Below are 17,902 nucleotides of genomic sequence, written 5' to 3'. Positions count from 1 at the left end.
TTATTATTTTAACTACTAAATGTTGATCCCATTTCTTCCAAAGGAGCCCAGGGTGACAAACCGTGAAATATAAACTCTCTCTCTCTATGATATCATATATCTATATAATATATAAAAAAGCCAAATATTCTCAAACTAAATTAATGGGTTTTTTGCTCATTAGTTTTTACTAATTTTTCAAAACTGTCAACAAATTAACCTCAAATTACTGTATTTTTCCATGTACAAGACACCCCTGTGTATAAGACGCACCCTATTTTTTGGAACTCAAATTAAGAAAATGCACGATGCACTATCCCTGTATAAGACGACCCCTTATTTTAAACTTGAAAAGTTTAGGAAAAAATATAGTCGTATACACAGAAAAATAGTAATTCAAATTTAAAAGCTGACTTCCCACCCTTCTCCCACGATGTTGCCATTCTCCCCCCCTTTTCTTGCCACATTATATAACATAAAAAGGTAAAAGTAAAGGACCCCTGACAGTTAAGTCCAGTGACAGATGACTCTGGGGTTGCGGCGCTCATCTCGCTTTATTGGCTGGGGGAGCCAGTGTACAGCTTCCGGGTCATGTGGCCAGCATGACTAAGCTGCTTCTGGCAAACCAGAGCAGCGCACAAAAACGCCATTTACCTTCCCACCGGAGCGGTACCTATTTATCTACTTGCACTGGCGTGCTTTCGAACTGCTAGGTTGACAGGAGCTGGGACCGAGCAACGGGAGCTCACCCCGTCACGGGGATTCGAACCGCCAACCTTCTGATCGGCAAGCCCAAGAGACTCAGTGGTTTAGACGACAGCGCCACCTGCGCCCCATTATATAACATGCTTTTATCTAATTCGGAACTAAATAAATGATTTCATAGTTTTCAGAAACAATGGATTTCAGGAGAAAGTCAGCACTAGAACTCAAGAGTCATCTGATGAAGCTGAATGAGGGAGGATCCAGGACCGGCAGAAAGAAGGATTTAGTCACAGAGCGCTTAGTTAAAACTATGGGATTCATTCTCATAAGAGGCAGGGATGGCTGCCGAATTGGGCGCGTTTAAAGGAGGATTAGACAAATTCCTGGAGGATACAGTTATTGATGACTGCTAACCATGATGCTGTGGGTTAAACCACAGAGCCTAGGACTTGCCGATCAGAAGGTTGGTGGTTCGAATCCCCGCGACGGGGTGAGCTCCTCTTGCTCGGTCCCTGCTCCTGCCAACCTAGCAGTTCGAAAGCACGTCAAAGTGCAAGTAGATAATTAGGTACCGCTCCGGCGGGAAGGTAAACGGCGTTTCCGTGCTCTGCTCTGGTTCGCCAGAAGCGGCTTAGTCATGCTGGCCACATGACCCGGAAGCTGTACGCCGGCTCCCTCGGCCAATAAAGCGAGATGAGCGCCGCAACCCCAGAGTCAGCCATGACTGGACCTAATGGTCAGGGGTCCCTTTATCTTTACCTAGCCATGATGGCTGTGTTCTGCCTTCACTGTCAGAGGCAGGGTACCCTATTTTTGGGAATCACAAGTGGGGAGATGTGATGTTGCACCCAGGACCTACTTGTGGGTTTCCAAAGAGGCATCAGACTGGCCACTTTGAGAACAGGATGGACCTTTGGCCTGATCCAATGAGATTTTTATTACACTCAGACACCAAATGCATGGCTGAACAGGAATGTTTTAAAACTCTACCTACTGGTTAATAATAAGGGAGGAGAGATGCAGGTCTTTGCCAGCCAGGGCAGCACCCAGCAGTGATTTAAAAACATGCTGTGCTCCAGTTACTGCGGACGTTACTGATATGCTGTTCAGCTGCTGCGTCTATTTTTGACCTGGCCAATCCTTGTACCTGGATTGTTTTCTCCTAGCTACTGAATGGTAGCGAGATACCAAGGTGGGGTGGTATATCTCTGTATTAAATACATATACAGTGGTACCTTGGTTCCCAAATGGCTTAGTTGTTGAACAAATCAGCTCCTGAATACCGCAAACACGGAAGTAAGTGTTCCAGTTTGCGAATGTTTTTAGGAAGCTGAACGTCGAACGCGGCTTCTGATTGAGTGCAGGAAGTGCCTACAGCCAATCGGAAGCCGTGCCTTGGTTTTCGAATGGTTTCAGGAGTCGAATGGACTCCAGGAATGGATTAAGTTTGAGAACTAAGGTACCACTGTATAAAGAAAAGGTTGTAGCCAAGTAAATTTTACTATGAGAAGAACTACTGAGATTAATGGACCTAAGTTGGTCATGTTCATTAATGTCAATGAGTCTATAATGAGTAGGCTTAGCACTAGACACAACCAAGTACAGTAGTACCTCGGGTTACATATGCTTCAGGTTACATGCGCTTCAGGTTACAGACTCCGCTAACCCAGAAATAGTACCTCGGGTTAAGAACTTTGCTTCAGGATGAGAACAGAAATCGGGCTCCGGCAGCACGGCAGCAGCAGGAGGCCCCATTAGCTAAAGTGGTGCTTCAGGTTAAGAACAGTTTCAGGTTAAGAACAGACCTCCAGAATGAATTAATACTTAACCTGAGGTACCACTGTAGTTCTCATATTTGCTCCGTGTTTTGCTTCTGATCACATTTCACTGGTGGACAACGCTCACTTGAAGCCATGAATCTGGTTGCAGCCTTTGTGCTAAGCATAGGAGTAGGGGATAGGTTCGTGGCTACTAGCCAATGAGACGCTTCTCCATGAATTGGTCCAAAAGTCTTTTAACAAATCCAAGTTCCTGTGGGAGCGAGTTCTGTAGTTCAACTATGTACTGTACAAAGAAGCCATTTTTTCTGTCTTTCAGCGCCTGCTAAACACATTCTTGTTTAGACAAGCCTACCCAGATTCCTAGAAACGCTGGCATGGATTTTATCTTTCTGTAAACCACTTTGAGGTGCTTTTTAAACCTAACAATCAAGCAATGATTTTATGAAATAAATCTGTCCTGAATCTTCCAGCATTCAGCTTCGTTGGATTCCCCAGGGTTTCAGTGTTATCAGAGAGGGAGACAAACTTTTCTCTATGCTGTACATCGTTTTATACATGAGGATCCAGCATCGCCAGGAACAGCTGCTGTCTGAGGCACTGCCATAAAAACGCTCAGAAAATCTCTACGGAATGGAATTCCCTGGCAAGAGTCTACCCACAGACTGCCCTCATGGCAGACAGGTTGTCTCTGCCGTCATTCCCAACAGCTTCTGGGTGAACTAGCAAAAGCCTCAGTAGGAGCGAATCCACCTCAGATACAGCTCTGGAGAAACAGCTGCTGCTGCTGACATTCTCTCCCTAGGCCACATTCATACCGCACATTTAAAGCACTATGGCGACATTTTAAACATCCTCAGCTTCCCCCTAAGAATTCTGGGAGCTGTTGTTCGCTAAGGGTGCTGAGAGGAGACCCCCTTTCCCCCTTGCAGAGCTGCAATTCCCAGAGTGGTTTAACAACAACAATTGGTTATTTATATGCTGCCCATCTGACTGGGTCGCCTCAGCCATTCCTCCTTCCTGGGCAACTCTGGGAATTATAGTTCCGGGAAGGGAATAAGGGTCTCTTGACAACTCTCAGCACCCCGAACAGACTGCAACTCCCAGAATTCTTTGGGGGGAAGCAGTGAAAGTGGTATCATAGCATTTTAAATGTATAGCGTGAAAATGGCCTCAGTACATTCAGCATGGATTTCAGTCACCACACAGAACATGGGTATTTATTGTAGGCAGGCCGGATCCCTGACCAGCCCTGTGATTATCCATTAACTACCTGTTGATGTGCAGAATAATGTAGGGAGAGAGAGACAGAGATTGCCATCCATCAACAACCTGATTAAAACTGTTTGCACACTATACTTTAAAAGGCATTCAAAACACATTCCTTTCCTCAGAGAATGACGGGCACTGTAGTTCCACCCCTCACAGAGTTAAAATTCCCAGCAACCCTTAAACTGCCCAGAATTCTTTGAGGGAAAGGATGCGTTTCAAGTGTGTTTTAAAAGTATAGTTTGTACACAGCAGATGGCTGCTATTTGCAGGTGAGATTCAAGGTTCATCAATACTGTCGTTCAATGTTGATAGCCAGTTTCCTGTACCTCTGTGTATTCTCCGTTGTCTGTATGACATTTCTCCTCTAAATCACTGTCTTCACACACTTCCTCCTACCACAATCTGGATTTTTAAAAATACCCTCTTCTCCTTTTTGGAGTGCCCCTGGTATGAGGAAATACAAACTGAGAGAAGGGTGTACAATGGCCGTGATTTGTAGGAGAACACCATATGGTCAATACGATGGTCATCAAATAGCCTGCTTTGTCTAACCTCCCTGAAAACCAATCACGATGAATGCTCATAAAGAGATTGTCTGGAAGTGACCTAAGGGATGTCCCCAACTTAAAAATAAATGCAGGAATACTTCGACCCCAGATATCTCTTGCTTTGAGTGGGCATCTGTGTGCTGTCATAGCACATGGCATCGCATGGGGATGGTGAATGCATGTACAGTGTTATGCACATTCCAGTGCCAAACTGATTAGACCAGCTTTCCCCAGCCAATGACTAGTGGTGTGTGGTAACACAGAGGCAGGCTTTTTCACTGGAGACACCTGCTGAAATATGAGAGGCCCCATCACTATTGGCATTCCGCTGGCTCCTGAAGGCACTCCTGTTTAGGGAAGCGTTCCCCTGAGCTGAACTTGTGATTTTATCATTGTAACTGTTTTCTTCTCTTTTCTTTTTAAAAACTGTATTAACTGTCATGCTTCCAAATTGTTTTATTGACTAGTTTAACTGAGGATGCTTTAACGTGATTGTGTGTGTGTGTGTGTGTGCGCGCGCGCGCATTTAAATTATGGATTGGCTTCATATTTGCAAACCACTTAGAACAAGTCATTTTGTCATATAAGTGGCATCAATCTAATCATCACCATCATCTGATGCCTTCCATATTGTTTTGGACCACAACTTGCCTCAGCCCCAGCTAATATGATCTAGTGCAGTGTTTCCCAACCTTGGGCCTCCAGCTGTTTTTGAACTACAATTCCCATCATCCCTGACCACTGGTCTTGCTAGCTAGGGATGATGGGAGTTGTAGTCCAAAAACAGCTGGAGGCCCAAGGTTGGGAAACACTGATCTAGTGTATAATTTACATGCACTGTGGATGGGGGAATCTTAGAACTGGTTCAGACATGCATGTTGATGACTAAACCAGGGGTCTGCAACCTTTAAGACAAAAAGAGCCACTTGGACCCGTTTCCGAAGAAAAAACAACTGGGAGCCGCAAAACTCGTCATTATAAAAATAACTTTTTTGTCACTTTTTAAAATTATTTCTTTGTTTGACCCCTCAGAATTACTCCTCCTCATAGAAATAAACGTTAAATTAACAAGTTGCCTTTTTGTGTGTGTGTGTTCTTCACTCCCCTTCAAAACAGTGACCAGCGTACATGCCCCCTTTCAATGCAGTGACCAGCGTACATGCCCCTTACAATGTAGCGGGCGGGCAGGCGGGCAGGAAGGTGACGTCGGGACGGTGCGTGACTAACGCACGCACTGCCCCCATGTGACGTCACAGCCAGTACAGCGCCCACCACAGTGGGGAGTGTCGGGGCGCACAATGCGCCTCCTCCCCTCGCTAGTATCCGCCCCGGAGCTGCGGCAAAGGTGTAAAAGAGCCACATGCGGCTCCGGAGCCGCGGGTTGCAGACCCCTGGACTAAACCATCCAGCGAGGCTGGGCAGCTTCAGATTTAAAAACAAAAACAAAACACTACTGGGGAAGTGCCATAGCTCAGTGGTTAGGGCAGTTGCTTTGCATGCAGAAAAGCACAGGTTGGATTCCTGGGACTGGGAAATACTCATTGCCTGAAACCCCCAATAACTGCTCCTTCTCAATGTAGACAGTATTGAGCTAGATGGATTAATGGCTTGACTTGGTACAAGATGGCTTCCTATGCTCCTTTTATATCAGGGAAGGGACGTAGCACAGTGGTAGAGCATCTGCTTTGCATGCAGAAGGTCCCAGGTTCAATCCCTAGTGAGGGCTGGGAGAGATCCCTTGCCTGAAGCCCTGGAGAACCTCTGCCAGCCAGTGTAGACAGTAGTGAGCAAGGTGGACCAATGGTCTGACTCAGTATAAACCAGCTTCCTAGGAACCACAGAACTCCAAACAGAAGGCATCTCAAAAACAAGCAGTTCACACATATGGCAACCGGCCAGGAATCAAATGACGCACTTTGCTTTCATTCTCCCTGTCTCAGAAGCCTGACAGGCTTCAACTAGATGTCGGGGATTGAATGTCACTAACCCCATGCTGCCTCCTCGCTTTCAACTTTGTCTCTTGAAGACCCTTGTTCAGGTCTTTGCAGCTGCTGAATTATTCTTATAAAGAGCCAGTCATGTTAGTGATCATTCTGCATTGTTTTCAACGCTCCTTTAGGCTTCACTGCATTCCTCTACATTCTTACACATCACCTAGGTATTTTATAGGAGTGGGTGGTATATAGATACTTTAATAGCAGATGGGTAGCATATAAATAGTAATTTATTATTATTATATCAGACTTCCTCAACCTCAGCCCTCCGGATGTTTTTGGCCTACAACTCCCAAGATCCCTAGCTAGCAGGACCAGTGGTCAGGGATGATGGGAATTGTGGTCTCAAAACATCTGGAGGGCCGAGGTTGAGGAAGCCTGTTATATTATTATTACAGTATTAATGCACAGATCCCAGAAAATCCTATTAAAGCACATTAATTCATTTCCCCCCCTGGTTGGGGCGATGAAAAAAAGAGGCTTTGGTTGATTAGTTTCCCCGCCTCCCCATCTTCAAACGGGAATTGAATTTCAGTGAATTTGGAGATTATAAAATGAATCACGATAGGTGCTTTCTGGAGATAGTGAAGGCTGTTCAATCAGCAACATATATTTCTTCCCCCACTCCCCAAAAAATCCTAGGCAGTTTGTTAAGGGTGCTGAAAGTTGTTAGGAGACCCTATTCCCCTCACAAAACTACAATTCCCAGCATGGTTCAACAGTCAACCCCTCTTCTCAGGGACCTCAAATAATAATAATAATAATAATAATAATAATAATAATAATACCCTGTCCATCTGGCTAGGTTTCTCTAGCCACTCTGGAAATTGCAGCTCTCTGAGAGGAATAGGAGTCTCCAAACAACTCTCAACACCGTTAAAAACTACAGTTCTCGTGATTCTTTGGGGGATGCCATGACTGCAAAGTCAGCGATTTAGTGGTTAGAGTGTCAGACTATGACCTGGGAGACCCAGGTTCAAATCCTCCCTTGGCTCTGTTGCTCACTAGGTAACCTTGGGCCTGTCACTGCCTCTTAAGCTTCACCTACCTCACAGGGTTGTTGTGGAGGTTAAAGGAGGAAGCGAAGAATCACGTACACCTCCTTGAGTTGGGAAAGGTGGGATAATATAGATGCAATAAAACAAATAATAAATAAGATGCGACGACACGGCCTTAACTGGGTAGTGAAGATGGGTTCTTAGTCTTACACATGTTTCGAAGGCTTGCTCTGACATGTACCGTACTTTCCCACCCCCAAATCCAAAATGACAGCCCTCTGCTTAATTTCCCCATCACTCACCTGAGACTTCCACATAACCGTCCTTGGTTTTCACCGTCAGTTCCTCAGGTTTAAAGCTCTGCACATTGACACACACTTTCCACGGCTCCCCTGAAAAGGGGGGAGGGCTGCCCCCAAAGGCCGGACCTTCTGTGTACTCCCCAAATCTGGGGCCATATCCTGGCGGGGATAGGCCAGTGGTCCGGGACCTCAGCGACCCCGGCCACGCTGGACCCAGTCGGGAGCGGGCCCAGTCCGGCCAGTCTGAGGTCAGGCCTGCGGGGAAGGAGGACAGGCCAAAGTCATCGTCCAGAAGCCGCGAAGACAAGCTGGGTTCCCGGAACGTGTCTCGAAGGGTCCGGTGCCGGCCGGGATAATGGCATGAGAAGGGGATCTGGCTGTCAGCCATGACAAGTTTCTTCTGAGTCGGAGCCGAGAAGAGTCAGAGACTAAGGGAGAGAAAAATCCAAGAAAGATAACTTGATTGAATTTGGTTCGGGACCCAAAAATATCACTCAAGTGCTGTATGTGAAATTTCAGCTACAAAGGTGCTGGTTCGATCGATACCTGGATACTTCCCCGCTTTTAAAGCACCCAAAATGAAAATGTTCGCGTCCGCAAATCTGAAATGAGAAAGCGCCTCTTCAATGCTGAGAAATGAATTCCGGAGAGGAGGCAAGCAATCCTTTGGCCGCAAGGTTGAAAAGCAAAGGCACCAGGCTGCTGTGCTCTCCTGATTAAAAAACTCCCTCTCCCTCCTGTTGCTCACACAGGAGCTTAAATAAACCTCTTTCGTAAGAGCCGCGAAACTTCTCTGAAGTTCTAGGCAGCTGCTTGCCCTCTATTTATAAGCGCTTTAGTGCTGCTGCTGGTGTTGCAATGTGTGCCCTGCAAAGCCGTATTTTTGGAGAGGGTGAAACAGCCTTGGAGAATCTGGGCTGAAACAGCTGACTTCACCCCAGCGGCACAGACAAGCCCCAATGGAGAGCCAAGTTTAGACAGCCTCTCTCACCAGCCCCACCTTCTCCTTGACTCCTTCCCTCTTAACATAAAGCAGACAAGACGGCTATTATTAGTTTGGGGTGTCAGGCCTGTTCCTCTGCGAACGTCTCTTAATATCACCTTTTGGGGGTTTGCCCTGAAAACAGAGCCTTGTTGTTGTGGCACCTTTAAAAAGCCAAGTGGACATAGGAAGCTGCCTTATGTTTTTTGGGGGGGAAAGACTTTTAGCTCAGTGCTTTGCAAGCAGAAGGTCCTAGGTCCAATCCCTGGTTTTCATCTCCAGGTAGGGCTATGAGAGATTCCTGGTTTGAAACCCTGGGGAACCAGTCAATGTTGACAATCCTAAGATAGATGGAGCAACTCAGTCTAATGGATATTTATTTGGGGAAAATCCATGGGTCAGTGGAAGAGGACCTGCTTTGCATGAACGAAGCTCCCAGGTTTAATCCCTGGCATCTCCAGGTAGGAAAGGGTTCTGTGGCTGCTCAGTTATGCTAATACATGGGTAGGCAAACTAAGGCCCGGGGGCTGGATCCGGCCCAATCGCCTTCTAAATCCAGCCTGTGGACGGTCCGGGAATCAGCATGTCTTTACATGAGTAGAATGTGTCCTTTTATTTAAAATGCATCTCTGGGTTATTTGTGGGGCCTGCCTGTTGTTTTTACATAAGTAGAATGTGTCCTTTTATTTAAAATGCATCTCTGGGTTATTTGTGGGACCTGCCTGGTGTTTTTGCATGAGTAGAATGTGTGCTTTTATTTAAAATGCACCTCTGGGTTATTTGTGGGGAATAGAAATTTGTTCATTAATTTTTTCCCAAAACATAGTCTGGCCCCCCGACAAGGTCTGAGGGACAGCGGACCGGTTTCCTGCTGAAAAAGTTTGCTGACCCCTGTCTAATGCATCAGGAAGAACCACCTGGACAAAATTGCAGTAAATTGTAAGGTATAAATAGGAAAATATTGCATGCTTTGTGAAGTCCCCAATCTACACGTACATCTGCATTTTATGATTGGGTTGGTTCAGGCAGCGGCTCTGCTTTTTATATACAGTTGTATAGTTATATAGATATTTCTTTTCCTGACAGTGTTTGCATGGTTTTGTCATGGCCTTTGGCTAGCACAGTAAAGCTTATTTTGATTGATTTGAGGTAGGCCTGGGAGAGCTGCTGCAAATCAGTGTGGGCAATGCTGAGCTCTGTCTGTGTTTATTGGGCATTTGTTCTGGGATAGTTATATGACAAAGAGCATGACCACTATTATTATTTATTGATGATGATGATGAGTGGTTACATTCATTATTATAATTATATTATTTATAATTATCCCAATTCATTCATCATGTAGTCATTTTGATTTGAGGGGTTCTTATACCATCAGCCATCCATCCACTTTTCAGTGAGGGGTCTCCTAACAACTCTCAACATCATTAAAAACTAAAGTGCTCAGAATTTTTGGGGGGAAGCCATGACTGCAGAGGCAGAGTAGTGTAGTGGTTAGTGTTGGACTAGGACCTGGGAGACCAGGTTCAAAACCCACCCCCCATTCAGCTTTGAAGCTCACTAGGTGGGCTTGGCCAGTTGCTTCCTCCCAGTCTAATCTACCTCCCAGTACTGTGCAGGAAAAGGTGGGATATAAATGCAATAATAATAATGAATATATTGCCTCATCTTGTGGCAGTGAGTCCCACAAGTTAATTACACACTGTGTGAAGAAGTACACAGCTAGGTGGGGCGTTGAGGACACTTCTCCTGGGTGCAACCCTGTCTGGGGGCAATAGGCATCAAAGATCATGCTGTAATAATATTATTTTAATACCTGTAATTATCAATATGTAATGTTTTCCTTTCAGCGTGGAATAATTAAAGATGAGCCAGCATTGTGCTGTAGTGGTTAGAGGGTCAGATTAGAATGCAAGAGATCCTGGCTGAAGTCTCCACCCATTGAACAACTCCAGTCATTTACCTCAGTATTGTCTATCGAGGGAAACTTTGGCCCGCCAGATGTTGCTGAACTACAACTCCCGTCATTCTTGACTATTGGCCATGACTGCTGAGGCTGTTGGGAGTTGGAGTCCAACAGCAACTGGAGGGCTGAAGATCCCCCAAGCCCTGGTCTCTTCTGACTGGCGGTCTCTACAGGGTTTCAAAAAGGAGTTTTTCCCAGCCCAAGAAACTGTTGATCACCCATCCTTTTTCCCTTTGTTTTGTGCATACAGTGGTACCTCGGTTTTCGAACGCCGCCGTAGTCAAACATTTCGGAATTCGAATGCCCAAAACCCAGAAATAAATGCCTCAGTTTTCGAACGCGCCTCGGAAGTCGAACAGGAAACGTGGCTTCTGTTTTGAGTTTTCCGTTTTGAGGCTTTCGGTTTTTGAACGTTTTGGAACTCGGATGGACTTCCGGAACGGATTACATTCGAAAACCGAGGTACCACTGTACTAGGAATGCCCTCAAGGAAGCCTGGGAAGAGGAATTCAAGGTAAGAATTTCAGGTTTTCCCCAGCCCAAAGCATGTGCTGCGCTACTGAGCTATGACAATTCCTCTGGCGCTCAGGGTTCTTGAAGCTTATGGGGAGACCCTGGGCCACAATCTTTGAGTCTATCCCACCTCACAAGGTTGATGTGATAAAAGATGTCTATGGGAAGAACGCAAGAAGATCAAACCTCTCCATTCTGAAGGAAATCAGCCCTGAGTGCTCACTGGAAGGACAGATCCTGAAGCTGAGGCTCCAATACTTTGGCCGCCTCATGAGAAGAGAAGACTCCCTGGAAAAGACCCTGATGTTGGGAAAAATGGAGGACACAAGGAGAAGGGGACGACAGAGGACGAGATGGTTGGACAGTGTTCTCGAAGCTATGAATTTGAGTTTGACCAAACTGTGGGAGGCAGTGGAAGACAGAAGTGCCTGGCGTGCTCTGGTCCATGGGGTCACGAAGAGTCAGACACGACTAAACAACAATAACAATGGAAAGAACCACTTAAGAACCTCAGGCCTAGGGGTCAAATGCAGCTCTCTATCCGTCCCTTAGCATATTCCTCAGGCCATACCCTGCACTGGTCCTGCTGCATGCCCCAAATGTTTTTGCCTGGCTGGAATGTGTCTTGATAATGCCTCATGCTTGTCTGGGTCGAGGACACAGAGGTGTGTGTATAGAAGGTACCGGTAGTTTAATGTACCAAAGTAAAAACTGCATTCATTGCTCTACTCACTTTTGCCCCTGGCCTGGCCCACAACCGACGTGGCCCCCAGAATCTTGTGCACAAGAGAATGTGGCTCTCTGGTTCTAAAAGGGTTTAAGCCTCCCTGATCTCCTTGGATGAAGAAAGCAAAATGAGCCTACTAAATATATAAAGCTTTCCAGGTGGCAAATTAAAAAAGCTAGACGTCAGCTTTCTCGGAGGCTTAGTCAGGGCAGCAGGCCACACCCGCAGCCTAACCCAGCGTAGCACATTCAGCTTTGTCAAGAAGGATAAAATTGGGGGGGGGGGCAGCTGAAAGAAAGACATCCAGACAGGAGGAAATTAAAGATTTAGATTTTCTGTGGCTAAAAATTAAGGAGGAGTTTAAGCAGAACGAAATTCATATGGAAAATAAGCTAGAAGAAATGCAGGAGATGATAGATAGGAAGATAGAAGGAGCAGTAGGGGAGCTCTCTATCAAAATACAAGAATTATCTGTCAAGTCAAAAGCATTTGAAGAGACCAATAAAAGAATCCAAAAAGAGATGAGAGAACAGAAAAAGGAGACAGAAAAAATAAAGGAAGAGATGAGGGAGGTGAATAAAACGCAGGAGCAAATTTTGGACAATATTGTGATGACAGAAATTCGACAGAGACAATTACACCTAAAATTTAGAGGAATAGGAGAAGAGATGAAAGAGAATATAAAGGAGAAAATGATTAAGGAGCTGGCAAAATGGTTAGAATTGAAAGAGGAAGAAGTAGCATACACGATAGAAAATGCCTTCAGAATAAGAATGAGAACATACCAAAATAGGATAAAAAAAACCCTTGGGGACTGTCTAGTAGTTTTTAACTCAACTGAGATGAAGAATCTGATACTTAAAACGAGCTACCATAAAAAACTAATAATAGATGGTAGAGCAATAATTGTCCTTAAAGAAATACCAGTTAGACTTTTACGTAAAAGGGAAGGATACAGACAAATAGTAGGTGCTTTGAGAAGAAATGGTATACAATATAGATGGGAGTTCCCTGAAGGGATCACCTTTTTCTTTAAGGATAAGAGATTTAGGTTGACAGATCCGCTAGAGGTGGAAAAATTTCTGAGGAGGTATGAGAAAGAGCTTGGTAAGACTGAGGACAGACGAAGAGATGGAGAAGGGGGTAGGGACGGAGCAGTCTTGCCTAAGCAGCTTCAACAGCATTTCCTCAGTAATATCTTTTAAAAGCCCATGACTATGTGCCTTAACCCAGCGTTGGTTCCGGCCGAAGGGGGTGAAGAGTTCAGAGAGCTTGTCTCAGGTGTAGGAATTTCTATTTATGGCACCGAGTGCCAAGGCTGTTTTTAAAGCACCGCTTTTAAAAGTTGGCAACCTTATTTGCTGGTGATAGCCTACTTTTTGGGGTCTTATCGTGTTGCCTGAGGTTGAATCAGACCATCTTGTCAAGCCCTGATGACTGACTGGCAGCAGCAATAAGGGGTCTCAGCAGGAGGCATTCATATCACCGTCACCCGAGAGCTCTTCATAACTAGAAATGTGGAGGATTAAAACCTTAGATTTTCTCCATGGATGAGATGAACGAAATGCATGAGGTTACAATAAACAGGGTGGATTTGATTTAAATCATTTTTTTACAGAAAGACTCATTCTTGCTGGTATAATCTTCATATTTACAACCAAAGGGAGGTTTCATTTTAGGAATTATAAATTTTCAGAGTAGTTTTTACAAAAAAAATTCTGATTATATTATTAGAAATACATAGACGGATAATTATGAAATTATTGTGAGGTTTAATAAGTTCACTGTTTATATTTGGGCAACTTTTCTGCTGTGCTTTATTGGAAGGAGAAAAACAATCATTTCCTTAATAACAATTTAAACTATTTATTTAACTAAAACAATAACATTAAAGCATATGGATCCATGTTTGTTAACTGATGTGGTTGAACAATTAAAAAAACCCCAAAACTTAGACTGAGTTTTAGCACACATGAAAAACTTAAAGCAAATCCTTATTTCCTGATGGACTATAATGTAACTTAAATAGAAAACTACCTTTAGAAAGATTTTTCCTCTAAAAGCATTTTATTTTAAAAATCCGATTTAAATTTTAAAAAATCTGATTTAAATAAAAGAATCTGATTTTTTTAAAAAAATAATTGATTTTTATCCACCCTGGCAATAAAGGCACTTGTTATTATTATAGAAAAATATGGGAGGTGCTCACTCAGAACAAAATGTTGCAGTGTGGAGTGTTTTAAACTGTTTTAAAAATGTGTTTTAAATGTTGTAAACTGCCGTGGGACCTTAGGGTGAAGGGCAGGTAGACAATAATGAGTTAAAAGGGCCCGACCCCCTTTTTGGATTGTTTTAGGATTCTCCATTCCGGAAACTACAGTTTACCCCCGCAGGGCTATAATTCCTGGCACCTAGAAACAAACTTTCGTTTCCAGAATTCTTAGTTTTAAGTGTATGGTGTACAGGCAGCCTAGGACAGAATACCGAAACTGTAGAAGCTCTGTGTCTTTACTTAAGGTCTATACAAACTGCTTGCTTTCAATGAAATATGCATTCTGGTTTGAGCAGTTTAGAAAGCAGATTATGTCTCGCCACATGTGCGAAATTGACTGAGCCTGAGTCAGCACCCAAAGGGAGAGTCCTGCTGTCAGTAGGTGTTGACAGCTGGTATCTAAGGAAAAGTCTGGACCTGGTGGAGTAACTGGGAAGGATGAACCTTCCGGATAAGCTGGTTTTTCGGGGTACTTCTGCACAATCTCAAGATTTCCCCAAACTTGCTGGTGCTCCCATCTTGTGCCTGGATGCTGTGTTTTTGACAACATAAACAACAGCTCTCATAGCTCCAACACTGGAAATAGAGGGAATTTAGTCCGATTGGGCTCTGAAGTAAGCAACTGTATATTCTAGGCGAAAACTGTACAGTGGTACCTCGGGTTACATACGCTTCAGGTTACAGACTCCACTAACCCAGAAATAGTACCTCGGGTTAAGTACGTACTTTGCTTCAGGATGAGAACAGAAATCGTGCTCCGGCGGCGTGGCGGCAGCAGGAGGCCCCATTAGCTAAAGTGGTGCTTCAGGTTAAGAACAGTTTCAGGTTAAGAACGGACCTCCGGAACGAATTAAGTACTTAACCCGAGGTACCACTGTACAGTGGAACCTCGGGTTGCGAATGTGATCCATCCAGGAGGCACATTCGCAACCCGCAGCGCTGTGTCTGCGCATGCGTGTGACGTAATCTGGTGCTTCTGTGCATGCGCAAAGCACAAATTAGCGCTTCTGCACATGTGCCGAAACCCGGAAGTAGCTCGTTCCGGTACTTCCGGGTTCAGCGCGTCCGTAACCCGAAAATGCGCAACCCAAGCGTTCGCAACCCGAGATATGACTGTAGTCAAATCCATACCACATACAGTGGTACCTTGCTTCTCAAACTTAATCCGTTCCGGAGGTCTGTTCCAAAACCAAAGCGTTCCAAAACCAAGATGCGCTTTCCCATAGAAAGTAATGCAAAATGGATTAATCCGTTCCAGACTTTCAAAAACAACCCGTAAAACAGCAATTTAACATTAATTTTACTATACAATGCGACCATTGAGCCATAAAATGAAAGCAATAAACAATGTACTGCAGTCACGCAATCAATCAATAAGTAGCAAAACTGGGTTCCACACAGTCCCAAAAACAAAAAGAAAAAAGAGCCGCAAAATAAATAGCAAAAACAGAGAGACCTCAGCGTAACACTCAAAATGGTAAGTGTGCCACTCAAAATGGAAGCGTAACACTTGAAATGGAGCATGTTCGGCTTCTGAAAAAAAGTTCGCAAACTGGAACAGTGTTTGGGTTCCAAGTTGTTTGAGTACTAAGGCGTTTAAGAACCAAGGTACCACTGTATTTTAAGCACACTCTGCCCCAAGAATGCTGGGATACTTCCCTTAACAAACTGCGGCTCCCAGGATTCTTTGGGGAAAGCCATGCACTTTAAATTTATGTTGTGGATGTGACCCGTTGTAATGAAAGTTCAGAAGCTGCTGCCAGTCAGCGTAGGCAATATTGAGCTATATGGGCCAGTGGCCTGACACAGTATAAAGCAGCCTCCTATGAGAGGGAAATTAGCTCTGTGACAGAGCATATGATTTATATTCAGGCGGTCCCAGGCTCGACCCCTGGTGTCTCAGTGTAGGGCTGGGGCAGAACCCTTTCTGAAACCCTGAAGAGCTGCTGCCGGTCAGTGTAGACATAATGGAGCTAAATGGACCAATGGACTGACCTGGCATATGGCAGTTTATTTACTTAATTATTTCAGGTGTGTGTGTGTGTGTGTGTGTGTAATAAATCACCAAACCATTTTTTTAAAAAAGCATCATGGTGGTATACAACATCCCCTATTATTCTTAACCTTATTTTGCTAGCGGTGTGTGTGTGTGTGTGTGTGTGTGTGTGTGTGTGTGTACCGAGACTGAGCGAGCAGCAGCAGCCTACATGTAAATCTTGTTGAAGGGTGGGGTATAATAAATACCTAAAGTTGGGAGGCTCTAAAAGACATCGGTCACAGACGATGAAAGGAAATACCATTCCTGACTCAGTTGAGTTTAACAAGATCTCCGTCGTTTGACCACCCCTAGAGACTTAATGCATGCATGCTTGCTATCCACAGTCTGAATCCAATCTGCCTAACATTACATCACACGTGAGATAATTACTGTTTATAGTAGGGAACTAGGCACTCCCAATTCTGCCTGAGGCCTAAAAAGAGGCAGCACTGAATCCTTCTGTGAACTCAAAACTCAGCCATTCTACGCTCTGCAAAGTTGGTCTCGCCAACTAGGCGGAGGACGCAAATTTTAATCTCGGTTTTTAATCCTCTTTCATTTCATAAAATTTATACACCCCTTGATTATGGAGTGCTCAATCCCTGTATATTCCAAATTAGTTCCATCTCAAAAGGTTGGTGATGGAACTGAAGCCTTTTACTGTTGCCTAGCGACCGCAAGGCACACTCCCAACCCTCTTAGGGCTGGCCTGGAAGAGAATGGGGTATGTTTCTCGCTGCTGTTGCTAGGCAACCACCAGTGTTTCCCTGTCCTCTGAATCCACAACACAGCTGGCTACGAACAAGGGCCAAAAAGTGTCCTGTGATGCAGGAGGTCTGCAATCATATCCCCTGACATTTTTATTTTTATTTTTTACTTCCTTTAAAGCAGCCAGATTTTGACAGGGGAGAAGTTCCATTGTAAGACCATGACCTCAGCTGACCACTTAAAAGTGCCCTCATCAGCACCCCCAAAGAATAGGCTAGGTTGCAAGAAGAAGTTGAGGAAGAGTTTGGATTTGATATCCCGCCTTTCACTCCCTTTAAGGAGTCTCAAAGCAGCTAACATTCTCCTTTCCCTTCCTCCCCCACAACAAACACTCTGTGAGGTGAGGTGAGTGGGGCTGAGAGACTTCAAAGAAGTGTGACTGGCCCAAGGTCACCCAGCAGCTGCATGTGGAGGAGCGGAGACGCGAACCCGGTTCCCCAGATTACGAGACTACCGCTCTTAACCACTACACCACACTGGCTCTCAGAGCTAAAGAACGATGCTCTCCGGGCCAATGGGTGGGCATTCCCTCCACCCGGCCCTGTCCTAGCCGCTAGGAAGGAGAACAGTAGCCATAGGGATGTGAGTGGCTGAGCTAGAAGCGGACTGGGAGTTGGAGACACAGAGACCTGCTTGCTCTGTCCTGGATCCAGAGCTGTGACTAATGGAGAAGCAAGATCTGTTGGGGTGTTAATGCTGTGAGCCCCTCCATCTTATACCCAGGTTGTTCAGCCCGGACACTGAGATCCACGCCGAGGGCCTCATTGCGAGAAGTGAGGTTACAGGGAACCAGGCAGAGGGCCTTCTTGGTGGTGGCGCCCGCCCTGTGGAACGCCCTCCCTTCAGATGTGAAGGAAATAAGCAGCTATCCTATCTTTAAAAGACATCTGAAGGCAGTCCTGTTTAGGGAAGTTTTTAATATTTAATGCTGTATTGTTTTTAACACTTGATTGAGAGCCGCCCAGAGTGGCTGGGGAAACTCAGCCAGATCGGCGGGGTATAAATAATAAATTATTATTAATTATTATTATTATTATTATTATTATTATTATTATTATTC

The 17,902-nt window shown here is 44.8% G+C and overlaps 1 protein-coding gene across 2 annotated transcripts in view; it reads right to left on the bottom strand.

Annotated features, from left to right (window-relative positions):
• Positions 1 to 17,902, bottom strand: part of HSPB8 (heat shock protein family B (small) member 8) — a 31,095-nt gene that overhangs the window by 7,826 nt on the left and 5,367 nt on the right. Inside the window, exons 1-2 of one of the 2 annotated variants that reach the window (XM_077920787.1) lie at positions 8,123 to 8,443; positions 7,577 to 8,004 (exon numbers count right to left, since the gene is read on the bottom strand). In XM_077920787.1, the coding sequence (XP_077776913.1) occupies positions 7,577 to 7,964 (388 nt within the window). In that variant the 5' untranslated portion in view covers positions 7,965 to 8,004; positions 8,123 to 8,443. Of the gene's footprint in view, positions 1 to 7,576; positions 8,005 to 8,122; positions 8,444 to 17,902 lie in introns of those variants that run through there. The other variant, XM_077920786.1, reaches the window with a different exon arrangement.

This window comes from Podarcis muralis, chromosome 16, assembly GCF_964188315.1.
Source record: "Podarcis muralis chromosome 16, rPodMur119.hap1.1, whole genome shotgun sequence".
Lineage (NCBI taxonomy): Eukaryota > Metazoa > Chordata > Lepidosauria > Squamata > Lacertidae > Podarcis > Podarcis muralis.
This window is presented reverse-complemented; position numbering and strand designations above follow the sequence as displayed.